Consider the following 21714-nt stretch of genomic DNA (forward strand, 5'->3'; position numbering starts at 1 on the left):
TATAACAGTGTTGCTAGTTCCGTTAGCATTTGCATGGCATTTTGCATTGTAGGTTAGCATTAAGCTAGTAGATTTTCCTCACTTATTGGTTTGGTTAAAAAGAGGTGATGAAAATCTTGAAGCCTCTTTTTTAAAGTATTATTCAATGTCTGCCAAATTAAGTTCGTTTGTGAAAGACGTTTTGTCAAATGGCTAACTACAACAGTGATGCTAGTTCCATTAGCATATGCATGGCATTTTGCATTGTAGGTTAGCATTAAGCTAGCAGATTTTCCTCACTTATGTGGTTTGATTAAAAAGAGGTGATGAAAATCTTGAAGCCTCTTTTTTAAAGTATTATTCACTGTCTGCCAAGCAAAGTTTATTTGTGAAAGACGTTTTGTCAAAGGGCTTGCTTCAGACAATACTAAAATAACCTCAAGCCGCCGAGCGTGAAACGTCAACGTGTCAATCACGGTGACGACAAAAGTTGAAGCAAGGTCAGACCAATTACCGGCCATGCCGGTTCGTCTTCGAACATCCCGTTCTTTCTTCGTCTTCCGCCTGAACGAGCGGCAAGCGTGTCATTAGCCGCACGGCGTCCCAAACAAGCCGCAAAAATGCCATCCTAGTGATCGTCAGGCAGCTGATCGATGAAGTCGCTCAGGCGACAGGCGTGATTGATTCAGTGAGCTCCGTCGGTATTTAAGCAGATACCCTGCAAGGCTGCAAGGGGCATCCTCATTCATCATCTGGCCGCGCGGGAACGTCCTGTCAGTGTCGCGCGGGGGTGGGGGGCGGAGCCAAGCCATAATTAAACAGCTTCACCAGCACTTGAGCGTTGTGTTTCTTTGCTCATCTGGTTCTAAATATACGACACAGATACCGAGAGGTTTCGTTAATTCACTTTTATTCGTAGGTAAAGACAACGATTACAATTAGAGCTCTCGATATGTATTTTTTTTTTTATTTTAGTGTTTTTGTTGTTTCAGTTGTGCTTCTAATCTAGGACAGGCTACACATGGGCACCTTCAGTAAATGTAAACTAACACTTTTGCAAAATATTTTGCTGATGAAAGCGTAAACATTTTGGTTGCTTGGATATAACTATATAGCGATAAAAAAAAGAAACATACATCACAGTAACTGACCAGTAGATGGCGTAACGTTAGAAGTATTTGATGAGCAGAGCCTGGCGAGGATGGAGCCAGTGTTCAGGTCGGTTCAGCCAACCGTATACTAGCATGATGTCGAGGGGGGATTGTGGCGGAAGCGGCACTGAAGGGGAGGAAAGGGGGCGGGGCCATGGGTGTTTGAATTTATCATTGGTGCATAGTTATTTCCTCCACACGCTTTAATGCCTCCGTGTTTGTCAATATGCCATTTCGTTTGGAAGCTGTTTTACTTTTTCAACCTCTGGAGGTGCAGCATGGCGGGAGCCGCTTGGAAATTTGCTTGCGTACACACAATTAGGCTAATGTATGCAAGGGCACAAGAAGAATCGGTGCGGCGCCGCTGCTGCCGGGGGTCTCCAGAGTCTCTTATTAGTCCGGCTAATTTCACATCACTTGACAGAGTATTAACGAAGAAATGAATCAGCAGAGCTTCATGGAGGGGGGGGGGGGCAACACAGCGAGTCTGCCTCACATCGGGGCCTTGTCTCGTTTACACCACGTAAAGTCTATACTCCGACGTGATACGGATTAACGAGCGCTCGCTGATGTTACTGATACAGTAACGCGACCTTTGCCGTGATGACGAGCTGGAATATGGCCCAAACAAACGGTCCCAACCACTATCACACATTCCCAGAATGCACTTGACACGAAAGCCTAATGATTAGAAAGCCTTAACACTTGGCCTCGGAACTTTGAGATGACGGAAAAGGAATGAGTCGGGCCGACGGCATTACGCGGCGCCTGCTCGCTCCGTCTTATCGTTGCAAATCATCCGTGTGCTGATAACATTTGATTGCAAGGTAGCGTTGCGCCTGTTTTAATTTAAGACGAGTGATGGAATGTAGCTCAGGCGAAACTAGTCCTCATCTAAATAATTACTATTTTACATTGTATATATTATTGTGCGTTTCTACTCTACATCCTCCTGGCTATGCGTATGTAAAAATAAAGCCCGCACCTCACTTGCAGCAAACTAGACAGAATCCCCCTATCCCCTGCTCCCCCCCCACCCCACCCAAAAGAGCTTCTCACTACTCCTCAATCTCAAGGATGAGGTCGTCGCCCTCCAGGGTGGAGTCGGTGACGACGTGCACCGCCTTGATGGTGCCAGACAGCGGCGAGTTGACCACCGTCTCCATTTTCATGGCGGAGAGGACGCACAGAGGCTGCCCTTTCTCCACCTAAAAAGGGACAACGGCGTCAGTCAGCACCACAACTTGGAAAAATACCTGCATTGTGGACTTAAGTAGAGTTATACACATCCTTAAGGAACGTCAAAAGTAGAAAAACTTAAAAAGTAGTTATCATGAATCCATTTGAGCGTTTTTTTAGTGTTGGTTGGAGTTCATCGAGTTTGTTGGTGTTTGGCGTTTGAATGACTTAGTAGAGAGTCATGAAGGACTAAGTAAGGACTCAGTTGGGAGTTAGCTGGGAATTCGTCAATGTTAGTCGGGAGTTAGTCAATAGTATGTTGGGGTTGGGAGATTGTAGTAGTCGGGAGTTTGTGGGAGCTCGTTGGAACTTGGTCAGAGTTAGTTGGGGGTTTGTGGGAGCTAGTTGGGACTCAACTAGGCGTGAGTTGGGAGTTTCTAGGAGTTAGTTTGGAGCTAATTAGGTAGTTGCTAATTGTTGCTAGCTACATTGTTGGTAGGTTGCAAGATTTTTTTTTTATAGGCATTAGTAGAAGTTAGTTGAGTCTGTAGGATCCTTGTTGGAGTTAATTGGATTTTGTAGGCTTTTCTAGGAGTTAGTTTGCTGGTATTTATTCGAGTTTGAATTTTGGAGTTTCTGTCGTTTAGCTTTAGCAAAATTAGCATGATGATGAAACAACTTTTAGTGACATACTTCCCACCACACCCCCAAAAATCTTGCGTAGGCTTGTGTCTGGCAACAACTGACCTTGTCGCCTACTGCCACTTTGACCTCCAATACTTTTCCGGGCATGGGCGCGCCCACTTGACCCTTGATGGACTTTTGGGCCTTGGGATGGAACTTCATCTCCTGGAGGGGAAGATTTCAAGCATCCATCATTGGTACAAATGCGCTTACAGGTGTGAGGAGAAATAGAACGTCATCATCGCAAAGCTCTCTCGCCGTTAATACACGTCCTCATTGTTTACTTGGAGCACTTCATCCTCTTTTTACGCCGCACCGATCATTTATCCGTCTCTCTTGTTCTCTTTTCAGCGCAATCCATCACGTCGTACCTTCATGGCGACCGTGTCTTTCACCAGCACAGATCTCAGCTGTCCATTCAGCTCAAAGAAGACTTCCCTCTGGCCGGCCTTGTTCAGGTCACCCAGGGCGAGGGCCTTGATGTGCAGGATCTTACCCCTCTCTAGCTCCACCTGCAGGCCGAGGGCGGAACATAAGACGTTGCCGGACAAACCAACAAAAGATCTTTAGAATTATTATAAAAAAATAAAACCTCCAAAAATAAAAAAAATCATTAGTTTTCCTATTATCATTTTATTTTTTTCCCGCTGCCGCCTTTGCCTGCCAGTCTCATCAAGCCGGCAGACCAATTAAAGCACGAGTGTCACAAAGGTAAACATCAGCATCGACTGGCGTGAGAAGCTCCGGCTTCATCAGCCCCCGCATTGTTATTCTCCACTCGTGAGGTGACAAATGAAATCTCGCATGCGATTGCTTTTCTTTTCAACACAGTCAAGTGCAACGTGCAAAACAGCCAGCTCCTAATTTCCCTTTCTTGCCTAAACAGTCAAGAAGCGTGCTCAGAAGATCCTTTCATTGTGTGTCGAGTCGGGCGTGTTTGTCTAACGCCGTGAGCAAACACAGGAGCGTCCTCCAGCGCTAAGCTAACAACACGTTGGGCTCTCGTGGCGTCTCGGACTCAAAACAGGTTTGATACTAAACTTGAGGTGACCTTATTAATAAGCTGTCCCGGAATAAGATCATGAAATCACGCACGTGTATGTCCGACTCCATGTTTATGCAAATCTAAGTTTACATTTCTGTCAAACATCGTTAGAATGATACTGAATCACCAGCTCAAAGCCGGCCAAGGCGAGGTTTTTATTAGCCCGTACGTGCGGGTGACTGACATGCGTGCACACCACATGCCGCATTTTGGACCAGATTTGCGAGGGACTGGAAATGAAGTGTGAAATGACGCCAGAGGCACCTCGCATGTCAACAAGTTGCGGATTTGCAAACTAGCACTTAGAACTCAATCATTCCGATTCGTTCGGTCGTTGGGAGTCGGTTCGTTGGACGGGGGTGGGCGATTTAGAGCGCCTCGTTGTTGGCAGCTCTGTAATCGTTATTTATTTATTTTAATATCATCTTTGTAGTGGATCTCAGTTTGGATGGCCCTCAAAATGGCAACAAAAGATAAGGCGATGTTGCTCCGTTGTAGAATGGAAAAGTTGCAGAAAGACCATGAAAAGTAAATGATTTGCTCTCCGCTCGGAAGACTAAGGGCGCCTTTTTCTTTGCAGTGCCATTTGTCTCCCTCGCCTCCTTTCACAGGCCATAAAGCGACGCTTGTGAAAAAGCAAAAAGTTGTCACTTTTTTTTGACACGCGTCTCTCGCTCCTCGCTGCCGCTAATAGGACGCCATCCGGTGGGGATAACCCATCGTCATGACAACAAAAGGCTCATTGTTTCCCGCAATGGCTGATGGGAATCGCAAAGAGCGTAAAAAGCAAAGTGTGGGGAAACAATCAAATCCATTGGAATGCTTGAGTGGCGTGTTAGCGCTTCGCACTTTTGGGTCAATAGCATATCTGAGCGATCGATGCAACTGTTGAATCTTTGATAACGCCGCAGCGCCCGAGTGCTGCTCCTTGGGTCCCGAGCAATATAAAAATCAATTAACATCAACCTGGTGCCCTGCTGCCGTCAAATGATGCACGCGCGCCTTTGGCCCCGCACGATAACGTGGCGTGTGCGCGCCGAACCCGTAATGAAAATATTGATATTGTGGGGAAGAAGAGGAAATTATTCACCAAGGCGGATGTGAATGTGTTCATTGTACATATGAGGACTAAATGTTGCTGCAGGTGCAAGAAAGAAAGAAAGAAAGAAAGAAAGAAAGAAAGAAAGAAAGAAAGAAAGAAAGAAAGAAAGAAAGAAAGAAAGAAAGAAAGAAAGAAAGAAAGAAAGAAAGAAAGAAAGAAAGAAAGAAAGAAAGAAAGAAAGAAAGAAAGAAAGAAAGAAAGAAAGAAAGAAAGAAAGAAAGAAAGAAAGAAAGAAAGAAAGAAAGAAAGAAATAAAGAAATAAATAAATAAATAAATACGGCCTGCCTGCCTGCCTGCCTGCCTGCCTGGAATGAAGATGTGAACTACTTTGTTAACATGAGGGAGAAAGTAGGAGGGGGGGAGGGGGCCGAGGCGCTTGATCGACTCCAGAGTCGATTGAGCTCGACACATGAAAAGCATGCGACACTTTGGGCAACCACTCATTTATCAGCCCACTCACACTTGTCAAGGCACTTGCTACAAACAACAACAATCCCAATTACTTCCTCTTTGGGTCTTATGGGTCAGAGGTCAAGGGCAGTGGCGGTTCTGCTGAATTCTAATTAAAGTTGAAAGCTTCACAGTGTGGAACATTACCTCAAACTCCTCGGCGATCTTTGGTCCATCCAGGAAGAGTCTGGTGCTGAGACAGTCCACTGGCCCAAAGTTAGCTGCAGTGGAGGACAGATAATAGTAAATATGTTGCATAAAGATGTGTGTGTGCTTGTGTGTGTGTGTGTGTGTGTGTGCGCAGGATTTGTATAATCTTCTATAAATTAAGAAATAAAATATTTCAGAAACATCAACAAAAAAAAAATATATATATAAATCAAATAAAAAACTAAATATAAAAAAATAAGACAATAAATAAATAAACTATTAAATAAATAAATAAAATATTTCAAAAACATCCTCATTGGCCATCCTAACCCACCAGTGAATTCCTTGAACTCCTGGAACACCTTGGGATACATGGCTGCTGACATGACGTCTTCGGGGGTGATGTCATCGCCGTGCGCCGCGCGTAGACCCTCCTCCAGGGATTTGAAGTCCATCGGCGGCAGCGAGGCACCGGGGCGGCCCTCTATGCGAGGGAGCGACTTGAGGACCTAGACAAAGTGAAGACTTGTTTGAGTCGTTTTCTATTGAGCTGGGAAAAGGGCCGAGATGTTTCATGTCAAAAGTAAAACCCTCGTGGGATTTGCAAGACTTTGCGATGTGTTAAGAGCTGGGAAAGTTCACGGCATACTTCTCGCCTTTCCATGAAAGCTTTAACCTGACTTTGACTTGGACCATCATAAGAGAGCAAAGAAATTCAAAATCGCTCCTTCAAAGCATTTCTGCTTCCGTGTTGCTAAAATTACATGTGAGCAGGTCCTCGCCGAGGCGCGAGGTGCGGCGGCGGTGAGCTATTAGTCACGCCCGGCGGCTTCGGCGGCAGCTGACTCAACGTATGTGTCACGTCGACACTTCAGAGACGACCGTGCCGCTGAAGTTCCCGCTTGTTATCGACGCCGCGTCCTCGAGAGGTACCTCGAACAAATGAAGACAAAAGCAGTTTGCTTGCTCGTTTGCAATTATTAAAGAGCGCACTCCCACGCAAGGTCCATGAGTTCATTCCCTTAAGAACAAAACAACGGGGGCCACTTTTCTTTTTTGGGGTGGGCGCATTTGCATGAAGAGAAAAAAACAAACGCTGGACTGATGTCGTGTGATGTAATGTGCCCGCTAACTATTTGTGCCGTCATAAAGATGCCATATCTTGTGCTTGGCGTGCACAAAATGCCCGCAGCTTGAGTGCAACGAGCGGTGGATGACATCACCCTGATGTGTGTGCAGCAGCAATTCGGAGATGTTAACCAACTAAGCCCAAATTTCTAAAAAAAATATATATTTTTAACACATTACAATATAAGACAAAATTATATTACATTAAATATTAATATATATTATAATTATGTTATATATGATATATTTTAATATTATAATGTTATATTACATTAAAACATTCCTACCGCCCCAAAACAAATCAACGGATTTTTGTTTCTGTTTAAGTTAAAGAAGTCAAGTATTGTAAAAAAGTCAAATATTCTGCCCTTAATTAAAAAAAAAGAAATTCTAAGCATTAAGTGGCCCCAAAACATAAATTACTGCATTTATTTTTTGAATGATTGTCAGATTAATCAAAATCTAACTTGAATATCGGTATTGGCATCTACCTCAAGTAAATAAAAATAAAAATAAAATCTCATTTACTCATTATGAGTCTCTGACACACTTTTCAGCTTTTGTTGATTGTCGGAGGAAAGGTTTACCACAAAATGAAAGAGGAAACTAATGCAAGCGCTGCTGTACTAGACCACAGCTCACACTCACACGCTGACCACCGCACCAGGCATGCGTAGTACTTTTAAAACATACGTTGAGTGTTCCAATTCATTGGAATGTTTCAAAAGTGACTTTCAATAAAGTACGTGGGGAGTGTAAAACTAATTTGAAAATGTTTTAATAAAATATATTTTTATGGATTTTCCCATGTTGTGGCGCGCGTGCGTACGTTTAGGAAGAGGTTGGATTACCTTGGATCGAAAGGGCTCCGGGAATCCTCCGTGCGGTATCCCAACGTAACCCTGAAGAAATTCCACTACGGACAGAGGGAAGGAAAGCTCGTCGGCCCTCTCCTCCACCTCGGCGCGGCTCAGGTTGTTTTGGACCATGAACTGAGCCAGGTCCCCTACAATCTTGGAGGACGGTGTCACCTGAATGACAACACATCGACAGTTGAGCGCTGCACGGAAGGAAAACATCGAGCCGGCAGATTGTGATGCTAATCATTTGCATAACGGCGATGAGAAGAGTTTTTCTGGACAGGCACGTGAGTATCAGTGGCATTCGTTATTGAGGACGAGCGCATCCGTCTCCCGTTGCTAAGTGGGTCACAAAAGACGAGCAGTTGACTCAGCAACAAAAATGAAATTGGCTCTCGCAAGACAAAGCGGCTTGGTTGCAGAAGTGAACAGAATGTTAACTTGACGTTTCACTTGAAGCCATGAGGCATCCAAGTGTTGGTGACAGGTGTCACCTCCGGATACCTTATCAAAGCTTTTTTTATTGGTGAATTCGAGCCAATTAAATGCTCTTTTCCCTCTCCCTCTTTGTTTTTGAAACACTTGTTTGCAGGAATGCCCGAGGTATCGGAAGAGGCGGCTAAAACCTTCAGAGTGGCCATTATGCGAGTTTAGCAAGTATTATTAAAAAAAAAAAAAAAAAAACCACACTAAAGTCAAAGCGTGACCGTGCATCCCAAGTTTCCCTTTCTCCAACGTTATCAGCATTTCCTAAGGCCAATCTTTGCTTATTTATTGCAAAGTAAAAGGACCATTGCCTTTTGTTTTCTCATGTGTCTTTAAGAATCATGACTTTCTCCCTGGCTGCTTACTAGCAGCATTTGTCATAACCCTAAAACACTCCCTTTCTTCACTTACAGACTTCTTTCTTTCAATTTTACAACCTGTTGCAGTAATAATCCCCAACACTGTCGATCCCTACTTGTTTTTTGGTCTCAGTGTGTCTTTTCATGCACTTCAATACGGACGAATTGTTGACAGCGGCGACACACTGTGCTCACTCGTCACTCTCATCTCATTTGTCACCCCGCGTGCACTTCAACGCCCCCATTTATACACTCTTGGATTTGCTCTTCATACACGTCAAGTACTCGACCCACTCATCATCTTAACATGCGCGCGCACCCGTGTTCGTTCTCAACCAGCGCCTATAATTCACGTGCACACACACGAGGGAAAAAGTATTAGTACCAAAGAAAAGACACACACACACATAATATATAAACACACGTATACATATTATTAATATAGACACACATGCACATAGTTTACATATATATATATATATATATATATATATACACATACACATATATATATACACATATACATATAAAAAAGAAAAAAAAAATATATACATATATATATATATATATATACATATATACATATACGTATACATATATACATATACATATACGTATACATATATACATATATATACATATACATATATACACACAAACACAGTTTATATGTATATATACACATACACACACACACACACACGCACACACACACACACACACACACACACACACACACACACACACACACACACACACACACACACACACACACACACACACACACACACACACACACACACACACACACACACACACACACACACACACACACACACACACACACACACACACACACACACACACACACACACACACACAATATATACATATATACATATATACACACATACACCTTCACATAGTATAAATAATATTTATATATATATATACATACACAGTGTGCGTGTGTGTAAGTGTGTGTATATATATATATATATATATATATATATATATATATAAATAAATCATGTACATGCTCATATACTGCGATGTTATCGCTCTTTTACTTTCACCTCTGCTAGGTATTTCTGTTCTTAATACCTCCGTGCTTCCTCTTCCTCCTCCTAAAACCCACCCTGAGGATTGTGTTCATCTTTCTCACTCCTTTGTGTGTGTGTGAGCACATAAACAACTCTCTCGCTTTTTACAGCGTCAAGGGAGCCAGGCAGGGAAGTGGCGGCGGTGAAGAATGGTACCTGTCACCGGAGGAGGAGACAGCAGACAGGCGCGATAACGAGACACTGGGAGAGCCGGCCCAAGTGGGGGAAACGACGCGAAGATTAGAGATACGAGCCCAGAGTCTAATCAAAATGAGGGCTAGACAGACGTCTGAGTCGGGACCAAATGGAGGCGGCATGCAAGCGGCAGGCGATGATGGAGTGAAGGAAGGAGAAAAAAAAATGGGAGCGAGTAAAGGCCGACTGAGACCACGTGCAGTCCTGCAGCCGGTGCAAGAGTGCTGAAAACGTGTGTGTGTGTGTGACCTCTAATTACGTAAGGAAGCTGACAGAAAGATAACGAGCGAATACTGACAAATACTACATGCACAAATTGTCGCTCTATTGCAAGGCACTTCACAGAGTGAGCAGGAAGACAGGCCTCACTGTTGCGCAACTGAAACCGGAGGCAATTTAAAGACTAAAAAGTGGTACACTTCAGAAAAGCTCCGATGAGCTTTATTGTCATCGCACCACAGGGTGCAATGAAATGGAACTGACACAATCTGTCCAAAAAGGGAGCACAGTATTGATTTGGGGGCAAAAAATAAACAAGAACCCAGACGGAGCTCCTTGTAACTCCAGTTACAGGTTTTTGGTTCCAGCTCATAATTAAATTCACTTGCCCTAACGCACAGTGTAACAGCAATGCTATTCGTTAGCCCGTCTATGCTGTTCCCAATTATGTGTTAGCATTAAGCTAGTAGAGTTAGAGGCAAATTTATGTTTTAACTACAGAACATATGTTAACCTGATATGTCGACCATGTGAGCCCGGCACTACACTGTCCATCTTCATGTCTCACCTTAATGAGGTCTCCAAGTAGCTTGTTGGCTTCGGTGTAGGCCTTCTTCACCTGCTTGAACTTGTTCCCCAGGCCCATACTGTGCGCCTGTGGTCACATAATAACGACAACAATAAGGGCGAGAGCAAGATGGAAATTGTGGGTCAGCTTCTGTTCTAATGTTCTTTTGCCCATGGGAAAGAACTGCACTGCGCCAGAAAGACAATCATGGACAGCTCAAAGTGTGTCGGAGCTGTCCATAGTGCTGAAAATGTGCTTTCTAATGCAGTGGTGCTGAAACTTAGTCTCACCATCGTTGCGACGCCCAAAACAGAAGTGTAGTCGTCCTGGGTGGTGCTAAGGCTTGGAAACTATTTTTGTAAGCTACTATGACATTATGCATGGTTTAAAAATTAGCACTGTGCTTAAAACAAGTAAAAATAAAAAACTATATCGAAAACAAATAAAAGAAAATGCAATGCACGCAGCAGTTACATAACTACCTAATTAAATGTTTAAAAACACAGAGTACTGGAAAAAGTTAAACACAACTGACCTGTCCTTAGGTGGCGATTCTTTCATATACCTCTAGAGGGAGCCAGTGTACCACTAGTACACTTCTGAGAATTACTGTGACCTCACAGACACTATGATGCAGTGCACTGCAATACTTTGTTTGAACTGACATTTATGTAGTGGATCTCTTGTGAAGGCGTGGTGAGAAAAAAAGTGGTCTGAAGAGAGCAAAGACATTTTCTGTACTTTGTGTGACACATCAACAGGTCTTCTGGTGGAAAAGCAGCTCTATTATTAGACCGTCATGGCTGGGCCTACAGGCGTACAGTGGGGCCTGTGTTTACATCAGTCCAATTTCACAGGTCAGCTGTGAGACTAAAACGTCATTTCGCTTCATTGATCTTGGGGGAAAAAACAAACGTGTGCGGGTGGGGACGAGTGGTTAAGAATAGCCATGGGGCACCTGGAAGTGAAGGTTGGTGTACTGTCCTCCGGGTATCTCGTTCTCGTAGACGTCGGCGTTGCCGGACTTCATGGTGGCCGTGCAGTCGAACGGAGCGTAGAGGCCTCGAGCCACTTCCCAGTACTCGCTGTAGTCAAACACCTTCTCCAGAGCGATACCTGGCACAAGTTTGAAACCAAGCTCAAATGCCTTTCAGGATCTAAGCAGTAATGTGGCTTGGCCACTCATTTGTATTATTACCAAGGCAGACTTTTCTAGCCTTATGCCGAAAAGCTTAACGGCGCATTAAATGTTCAATGACGGAGCCGGAGGTAGAAATCAGTGGCAATGTTTATTTGTGACTGTGTAGTTAAAACTCCCCCGCGCATCCATCATGGCGGCATCGCGGCGGGCGCGCATCAGTCACATGTCGTTGGTGGCCTTACGCACGTTTGTGGACTGAGGACACTGTTGTCCACTGTTGCCCACACCCAAACTCTATTGAAGGACACAAGACGTATTCTTGGACTTACATTAATGTGGCTTACTGTGAAATTGTGACCATGCGTTTCTGAATGTTTTTATTATACTGCCCCCTGGTGGAGACGGTGCACACACACCAGGAGCAGCACAATATAAATGGAAGTGAAGCAATTTTTTTTATGTCCATGGAAATGAAGCAAAAACAAAATGTTTAATTTTGTGTGTGTATATATATATATGTCCTATATATATATATATATATATATATATATATATATATATATATATATTTCGTTTCGTTTATTTTTTATACAAATAAACGGGATTTATATATATATAAATCCCAAACTATATATCCCAAACTATATATACTAAACAAATGATATATATATATATATATATATATATATAAAAAGTACAACATCAGAACTATAGAGTGTTATTTTCCTTTTCATACACAAAGTACAAACATAACAAAGATTTGTTTAGTATATATAGTTTGAGATTTTTTATTATATTTAAGTAAAAGTAATATCATACATAATATGATATATAAGTGAAAAAAAGAGGTACAACTATTATAATAGAAATTTTGGAGGGATACCCATAGTCTTTAAAAAATAAATTAAAAAACGAAAAAATATAAAAATAAAATAATAATAACAATAAAATAAACACTATTCTAAAAACTATGCTTTTTGAGACAGGATATTACAATCCTATCAGCTTTTAATTGGCACAAATCCAAGGCAGGTTGGACTAATTGGTATGTGTATGAAGGCAATCACCTTTTCTGAAACGGTACAATCTAATTGATTTGAACGCCTTTTTCCTCAATTCCTACCTTTGTGTCTCCTTTCTGCATATTTGCATTATACCTAAAGGTGTTGTTGGCTGGCCCGTGCGTCTTCAAACGGCGACGTTCTCTCGGCATTAACAAAACCATCTTCACAGTCGGTAAGAAAGAGCAACAAATGGCCGCTTTGCCGGATAAATATGTCAAACCGCAAGTGTGCCAGTAATTGAATGAGGAGACAAAAGGATGAACAGTCACTTTTCACCACAAACAAATAGTGACGCTCGTGCTTGCCAAGGGGGCGGATGCTGAAATGTGCATGCAAAGTGCTGTTAATTGCTATGCCACCGAGAAGGACGAGGAGGAGGAGGGGGAGATGACAGAAAAGAGGAAGCAGAGGAAGCAGAGCACGCAGAAAACTACTCATTATTGCTCAAGAGTCCAGCTGGGATAAAAAAAACAACAACCATATAACGCGAGGAGGGGGGTGGAAACACTCTAAGGTCAGCAACTATTTCAATAAATCCAAGGCCGCGTTGTTTGTTGAGACTGAAAAGATGAGAGGCGGAAGGCCTTCAAAAGAAAAACCGAGCACACAAGGTGACGGTTTGGACGGAAATTCAAAGTCGAACCTTATGGAATTTGATAACAGAAACTCGATTCTGGATAAAAAGGATTTGAAAGCCACAGAGACTCCAGGCTTTTTTTTTTAAATTATAAATAAGGATAAGGGAAAGTACAGAGCACGGAGAGCCCCATTTGGTTCCTTAGTTCTACCTAAGAATCCTGTAATAACTGGTGCAATCAATGTTTTTAAATTATTCATTAAAATGTATTTATTTATCCTCAATAATCTAATTTGGTCATTTGTCAATTGATTTTTTTTGTAAATAAGAAAAATCAATGTTTTTTTGGTTAAATTGTTCATTACAATTTATACTCATGAATCTAATTCGGTCATTTGTCAATTGATTTGTTTTTTTTTTTTGTAAATAAGAAAAATACCCAATTTGACATTGAACGTTTTCTCAATGACACCTGCACACTCACAGCTGACAACGAGGCACCAAAGCCAAGTTGGCTATCAAATCAGACTTTATAAAAAATAAAATAAGAATCATGAAAAATACTCCCACTCCTGGCTTTTCCAACTTTCCCTGCATGAGATGCGCTTACTTACAGCAACAACGAGGCGCTCTAAAGCAGCCTCGCCAGCAGTGGGCATATCTTGTCGCAATTACGCTAATAAAATCCCCAAATGTACATTCCACCATCTCGCTATGGTTCTACGACAATCAAACTTTATTCAAGGCCATTTCATTTCCTTCCAGGCACAACTTCAAATCATTAATGAAGCCAGCCAACGTCTTCATTATTGATGACTATTTGGCTCCAGCTCCGTTTTTTCCCCCCTTCATAATTGGCCCGATCGTAGCGAGTCCGACGAGTCGGCGACTACAAGAAGAAACACGCTGCCGTTCATCGATTGCTTGTTTTCCCCGAGCGTGTGGGAAGGACGCTCTCAAAACGCAAATCACTGCCGGCCCAGACATGTTCCAGATCATTAATAACGACCCTCCCACGATTTATATCTCGCACAAGGTGCTCGCTTTTGTTCCCCCCCGTGCGCTCGGGACACATTAGGCACGCTTGCACTTTTCTTCTGAGGGACGGGAACGAGCTTACCGGTGTCCATCTTGGTTCCTTTGGCGCAGGCGACCATCGCTCCCATGCTGGGTTGGGACGTCATGCCAGCCATCGAGTCAACCTTGGGGATCGCAAAACAGCGGAGTTGGTATGTGACATAAAGGAAATTGGGGGGGGGGGGGGGGGGGGGAATGAAAGCGGCACATTCATCTGGGCGGCGGCCAGACAATGCAAATAAACTCGACTTTCTTTTATTGTAATGTAGAATCAACAAAGTAGGATGGAAATGTTCACAGGTCCAAATTGCAAATAGCAGCTTCTTGGTTCAACCAATGCTTTTGAGCCTATTTTCCGATCTCACTATGCAAAGATGAGGAAAAATCATATTTGTTCACGTTAATGGAATGACGCTATGGCGCTTTTCCCCGCGAGATGAGAGCGCAGACGTGGACACTCATCCCCTTTCCCCAAATAACAACCAGGTGGGTCTCACTCACCGCCACATCCACAACGTCAGCTCCTGCCTCCGCGCACGCCAGCATGGCGGCCACGCCGGCGCCGGCCGTGTCGTGCGTGTGCACGTGGATGGGCACGTGCGGGAAGCGGTCCCTCAAGGCTCCGATAAGTAGCTTGCTGGACTCGGGCTTCAGCAGGCCGGCCATATCCTGGAATCCAAAGACGTGGAAAAAGCCTCGATAATGTTCGCCCTCATCGGACCGGTCCTAGACGGCGAAAGATGAAGGTCCAACGGAACCAATGCTACTTCCCCACCTTGATGCAAAGGATGTGCGTTCCGGCTTTGACAAGCTCCTCCGCCAGCTCCAGATAGTAGCCGAGGGAATACTTCTGTCTGGCGGGGTCCGACACGTCGCCCGTGTACGAGATGGCGGCCTCCACCACGCCTCCCGCCGATCCGGCGGCTTCCATGCCCAGCAGCATATTGGGCAGGTAGTTGAGGGAATCGAAAACCCGGAAGACATCCATGCCGTTCTCTTTTGCCACCTCGCAGAACCTGAAGAGACAAACGTTGTCATCTGAGTACAGAACTATGAAATTCACGTCACAGTTTTACAAGCGACATACAAAAAAAAATGACCAACAGGAGGAGACAAAATGCTAGACCCGGATTTCTTAGATCAGGGGTGTCACATTCTGGGCCCACAGTGTAATTATATTTGGCCCGTGAAGACAAACTGTCTGTAGTAAAATTGCAAGTTGTCTTAAATTTGAAAAAATTGAGATCTTTCTAGCCATTTTTATTTCAATGTCACCTTTTTAAAAATGTTAACAGTTCTTAATAGTCTCTGATTTCAAAACTAGTTATTCATCAGTTTGTTGTGTAGCCTAAACAGTAGTGCCTCGTTTATCGCGTGTGTGTGTGTGTGTGCGTGTGCGTGTGTGTGTGTGTGCACGTGTGTAGAACTGTTTTATTATTATAACAACTTTTTTTATAACAAGGTACAAGTGTACATATTGTAAATATGTTTTTAGAACTCTTTTATCACCATCTTTTTTTATAACAAGGTACAATACTGTAAATATGTTTTTAGAACTCTTATTATTATAACAACTTTTTATAAAAAGGTACAAGTGTACGTACTGCAATTGTGTGGACACTCCCTGCCTTCTGGTGCCGTGTGGGTAAATTTCGTGCCATAATTCCTCAATTTAGAAGGTTTATTTTGAAATTGTGAATTTTTTTTTTTATTAGGAAAAAAATCTGCAATGTACTGAAGCCGCCATAAACGAACCGCGACGTAGCGAGGGATTACTGTACAGTATATAATATGAGACATTCATACATTTATTTGGGTCATAATGGCCCACTGAAGGAAACTATGACTACAAAAATGAGTTTGACAACCCTGTGAAATAAAAATAAAAAATTCCCAAGCTTTGTGCCTATAATGGAGGGCGGGAAAAACCCTCCGGCGGATACCAATATGGACTAATAGTGCCAAAGGAAGACATACTATTAACGTACTTTCCCAAATACACGTTTCCTGTTATTTTTCATTTTAAAATTAAATTAAAATCAAACCCGTACCCGATTCAACAAAACAACCGCAGCCGCCGTAAACCCAATCCTTAAAATCTTCACTTTTTCCTTTTCTGTGACATTCGGACAAATATTCAATTTACGTGGGTTCACCGTTATAAACAAGGTCCCGGAAGGTACCAATAACTTTGACGTAGGCCGCACTGAAAACAAGTTTGACACCTCATGATTTAGAGTTAACACAGCAAAGATTTGTTGCTTACACACGCGCACACACACACACGCAGCAAATAAGTGGTCGTGTCACAGATAACGGCGCACATGCCAGCCGGGATAAGCTGTTCAAATCCAACCATAAAAAGCCCGAGCGGGGAAATGCGTGCTTTTATGGCGCTACCTGGCAATCCTAATCGGGTTTGTCAGCACCTGACTGCAGCCGCTTCAACACAACATTTGCACAAAGTCATTGTCTCGCTCGACAAACACGCGTACTTAGCAGGGTGCCACAAGGGGAGTATTATCAGGCGCTATGTCCGGTGTTTACACAAGTGCTTGTGCCGCTGCTTGGCACCACCAAAACACAAACGCGTCCTAAATTTTGCCGTTATCAAGAAAAAAGAAAAAAGAAGACCCCGACTACTGAAGCGACAGGAAGAACCTCATTAGCATTGGGAGAACTTGTAGCGTGACTGGATAAAATCCACTTTAAATCAATTAGACACCACAGAATTACACTTTGATTTCATCGTGTCGATAGCGCCGCTTTGGGCCATTTCACTCGCAGCCGGCAGCACTAGGAAAGGGAAAAAAAATAAAATAAAAAGGAACTGTCAAGAGAGAGAGAGCGAGAGTGAGTGAAAACGAGGCAAATGGACCAAAGACATTAATCGCAATGGTGCCCATTTTCCGTGGCAGCATAAAGAGAGAGATGAGAGATGAATGGAAGCATAAAAAGCAACGATAAGAGGAGGGATAAATAAATCAAATTGAAGAGGGAGGAGCGGCTGCATCAACATCAGAGAGGACACGGGAGGTCGGTGTGTGTGCGCGCGCGCACGAGTAATAAAGCCGCCGCTAATTTACGTCTGAGTGGAGGAGGGAGGGTTCTCACATCTTAGTGTTTGTGTCCGTGTGTCCGTGTGTGTGTGCGTATACAGACATGAGTCACCCACGACAAGGAGATGACTAATCAATCTATTTGGGAAAGGGCTTGAGGCAGATATGACATTTATTATTTAGGGGCTCTCAAAAGCTTCACACCATTGTCAATATGTGTCATGCAATTTGATGAAATGTGTGTATGCATGTGTGTGTGTGTGCGTGTGTAATGGAATCCAAGCAAACTGAGTACTTCTAAGGATCACTTTATAGTATCCCATTTTGGACAGTTAACATCTGTATTTCTCAACCCATTCAAAACTCTCTATCAAAAGTAATACAATACAGGCATATATTCTTTATCCTCGCTGGAAATGGCGAATAGAGGAGTTTGCTGAGGACTGCTAACCTCCATCATGCACTGTATTTTTCATTATACGGCGCATTACTGAATCAAAGCAGTATAGCAAATAGGTTAAAAGTCAGAAAAAACAAGTGGTTCATGACGCAAATTTGAAGCTTCATTTTCCCATCACTTAATGGTATTCAACTTCAACTGTATGTTTTTATAAATTACAATCAAGAGTGCTATTTAGAAAAACTTACTCAAAACTCTAAAGCAGGGGTGCCAAACTCATTTTTGGCGCAGGGCGCATTGTAGTTGTAATTTCCTTCAGAGGGCTTATATCATCATAAAATACAGGCTACACAAAAAAATGACGAATAATATATGTTATTATTTAAAATATTTTAAAAAGATGAATGGACGTTTGCTTGCAATTTTTCAGTTTTTTAAAAGCGAAGACAAATTGGAATTTTAGTGTTGACACGTGACGCAATTTGTCTTTGCGGGCCAGATAAAACGATACGTGGTGGCCGTATCTGGCCCCCGGGCCTTGAGTTTGACACCAGTGCTCTAAAGGCACAACCACGTCAGAAACAATTACACAAAGGAGAAATGAGTCAATGAAAACTACCGTATTTTCCGCACTATAAGGCGCACCGGATTATAAGGCGCACCTTCAATGAATGGCCCATTTTAAAACTTTGTCCATATATAAGGCGCACCGGATTATAAGGCGCACCTTCAATGAATGGCCCATTTTAAAACTTTGTCCATATAGAAGATATATACATTTGGCCCGCGGGTCGGACTTTGGAGACGACTGCTGTAGTGGCTCAATATTGGTCCATATATAAGGCGCACCTGATTATAAGGCGCACTGTCGGCTTTTGAGAAAATCGGAGGTTTTTAGGTGCGCCTTATAGTGCGGAAAATACGGTAGTTCCCGATTATAATATTATTACCACGATCATTCCAGACGACACAGATGTGCTTAATGGAGTGGCCGGGTAGCGCGCGCGCACACACACACACATGCGCGAGCGTGACTCACTTGAAGACGGCGTTGTCGGGGTAGTTGGTGTAGCCCACAGCGTTGGCTCCCCTCAGCAACATCTGGAAGGGAACATTTGGGATCAAAGCCCTCAACTCCTGCAGCCTCTTCCACGGGCACTCGGACAGGAAGCGCATCGCCACATCGAAGGTGGCACCTGGGTGTGCGCACAAACACACACGTACATTGACATTAAATGTCGGGTTAGAACTAAACGCTAACATGTAAAATCTAAATGTTTGGTTTTCATTCCACCACTTTGTCATCTTGAGGCCGTTTGTATGAAATTTCTCCATCGTGGCGGGAGGGGGCGGCGGCACGATAGCAATCTCTCATTTTCCGTCGTGGATTAGACATTTATCATGTAAGCCAGAAATATTGAAGCCGCCGGTGGTTTTGTGCTGATCCAACACTGTCACCATTAAATCTCATTTGCAGCGTTCGTTTGGAAATGGACTGAGTGTGGGAAGAGCGGGAAAGCCCCGGAAGCAGCCTCTGCTTTATCAATTGTTTACCGCGCCGCCCAAGTTGGATTTCAGCCGACGTCAGCTCGCCGGACTTTGATATGGAATGAAGCTGAGCCGAGGAGTCGGTCCCAAACGGCGGGCGGGCTCGGCGCCGCTTAATTAGATTGCGGGAACTAGGACGAGCAAGCCGGTCCGGACCGCGGTCGAGAAGAACATCTTCGCCCTCGTTTGCATTCGTTTTGAAATGAATCGGATCCGCTCGACATTTGCCGGATCTGATACGGGTGCAAATGGCGGCATAAGTGGAGCCATACGTTACGTGACCCAAATCAAATGTGGTGTATCCTCCACGGTGTTGGGAGAAAGGCTATATCGGGAAGGGAGTAATCCTCAAAGGGCTTTCGCAGCTTAATCTGCCCAATGATTCATTGTGCCCCCGAGCGGCGGGAACACGTGACGCCCAATATGAGCCGAAAGCGCGGCGCCGAGACAATATGCCAAGATAAGCGAGCGTGGCCTCGTCACAGATTGACACCTCCGCATGCTAAATGTATCGTTGGACAGCGTGTATGGCGACAGCCCTGTTGACTCATCTGTGTTTTAAACTGTTTATTTTTTTTAATCCCTGAGATATTAACCCTTTCAAAGGCGAACATTAAAAAAAAGATAATGTAAACACACCTGTTGATGAAAGATTAGAGTCGGTTCTTTTATCACAGAAAAAAAAGATGTTTGTAATTCATTCAATTTCTTTTAGTAATCAGGGCGTGGCAAATCACTTATTCAAAAAAACTCAAAATATTTTTGGGGTGAAAAGATGTTTGATGGAAATAATTTTTGTTTCGGGAGTTGCCTCAACCATCTGAACCTCATTTTCTTCGCTAAAATACCCAAAGCGAAAATAGACAATGGAAAAATAATTAGTATGCCAATTTTACATTTAGTACATTTTACAAACTAATTGCAGGCTATTTGCTAGTCATATTTAGTAGTCATTCCGCAACTTACCTCCCCAGTTCTCCAGGCTGAAAAGGTTGTTGAAATTATGACTGACAAAGGGTGAGATTCTCTTCAAGTCGTGGGTGCGCACTCTGGTTGCCAGCAGGGACTGGTGGGCATCTCTGAAGGTGGTGTCCATTAGTAAGAGGCCCTGGTGGTCACGCACGGCTTTGGCGAATCCCTCCGGACCATCGCGCAGCAGGATGTCGCGGAATCCCACCGGAGGATCTCCTAAAAGAGAAAATGAGAGGACGATAAAATTGTTTATAACTCCAGTAAAGCCATTTCACTTTATGTACAATGTTTAGACTGACTGTAACAACAATGCTAGTTTCAGATCGCCCGTCTATGGTGTTTCACATTGTACGTTAGCATTGAGCTAACTGATTTTTAGTCATTGCTAGCATTGTTGTTACAGTCAGTAAGGTCGACTGTAACACAACAATGCTAATTTCAGGTAGCCTGTCTATAGTGTTTTACATTGTATGCTGGCATTGAGCTAACATATTTTTCGTTAGTCTTAGCATTGTTGTTACACTGACTGTAACACAACAATGCTAATTTCAGGGATCCTGTCTAAGGTGTTTCACATATGCTAGCATTGAACTAACAGATTTTTAGCTATCGTTAAAAAAATAAAACGTGTAATTCTTTATGATGTTTTTTATTATCTTTTGGGGTGTCTCTCGAGGGGCTTTTGGTCTATATTGGATGGGTCTGCAACGTGTCAATAAACAAGGGTTCACGTCAACATCAACACTGCCATCAAAGCACAAACAACACGTTTTTTTCCTCCCACGCTGATCCCACCAAGCCTCTGCTAGGCAAATAAACATGAGCCCAATCAGAGATTCCAAATATTGGTAGCCCGAGTGAGATCAATCTGAGCTGGGGACTGGATGTTCATCAATCAATTAGTCCAGTTAATGAGCTAGCGTCTACCCGCCCGCATGCTCGGAGCCCTCTCATACTTCTCCTTTGGCTTTCTTTGCACTTGACCTTTCCCCACTCCCCTCACCAACTCACCCAAAGCAAATGAACTCCCGTGTCGCGGGACACGGGTATAATGAGCTGCGCAAACTCACCCCCGACTAAAAAGGACACTTTAAACTTATCAAAAAGGAATTAGGCAAAACATTTGGCCGTCCGTTTTCACAGCAAATGCCAAATGTATTTCCGAGGCCAGGCGACATAATGGCGCAGGCAGGCACCCGCATAAATAATACAACAAG

At 43.3% G+C, this 21714-nt stretch overlaps 1 protein-coding gene across 1 annotated transcript; it reads right to left on the minus strand.

Annotated features, from left to right (window-relative positions):
• Positions 1-872: 872 nt before the first annotated feature.
• On the minus strand, positions 873-21434 carry pcxb (pyruvate carboxylase b). The gene is made up of 14 exons (XM_061282633.1): positions 21425-21434; positions 20492-20713; positions 19017-19173; positions 15294-15534; positions 15020-15187; positions 14562-14643; positions 11618-11775; positions 10660-10746; positions 7721-7900; positions 6076-6250; positions 5739-5812; positions 3365-3505; positions 3057-3158; positions 873-2338 (listed from the first exon to the last, which is right to left on the minus strand). Exons 1-14 carry the CDS (start codon positions 21432-21434, stop codon positions 2189-2191), a joined length of 1947 nt encoding a protein of 648 aa, XP_061138617.1. The 3' UTR covers positions 873-2188.
• Positions 21435-21714: the final 280 nt, after the last annotated feature.

The sequence above is a fragment of the Syngnathus typhle genome, linkage group LG1, assembly GCF_033458585.1.
Source record: "Syngnathus typhle isolate RoL2023-S1 ecotype Sweden linkage group LG1, RoL_Styp_1.0, whole genome shotgun sequence".
Taxonomy (NCBI): Eukaryota; Metazoa; Chordata; class Actinopteri; order Syngnathiformes; family Syngnathidae; genus Syngnathus; species Syngnathus typhle.

Excerpts from the sequence above, each read along its gene's own strand:
- pcxb (XM_061282633.1), bottom strand. Across the intron at positions 15,188-15,293 it reads CGCACATCCTTTGCATCAAG|GATATGGCCGGCCTGCTGAA; the intron begins GTGGGGAAGTAG and ends TTTGGATTCCAG. Across the intron at positions 3,159-3,364 it reads AAGACACGGTCGCCATGAAG|GAGATGAAGTTCCATCCCAA; the intron begins GTACGACGTGAT and ends CTTCCCCTCCAG.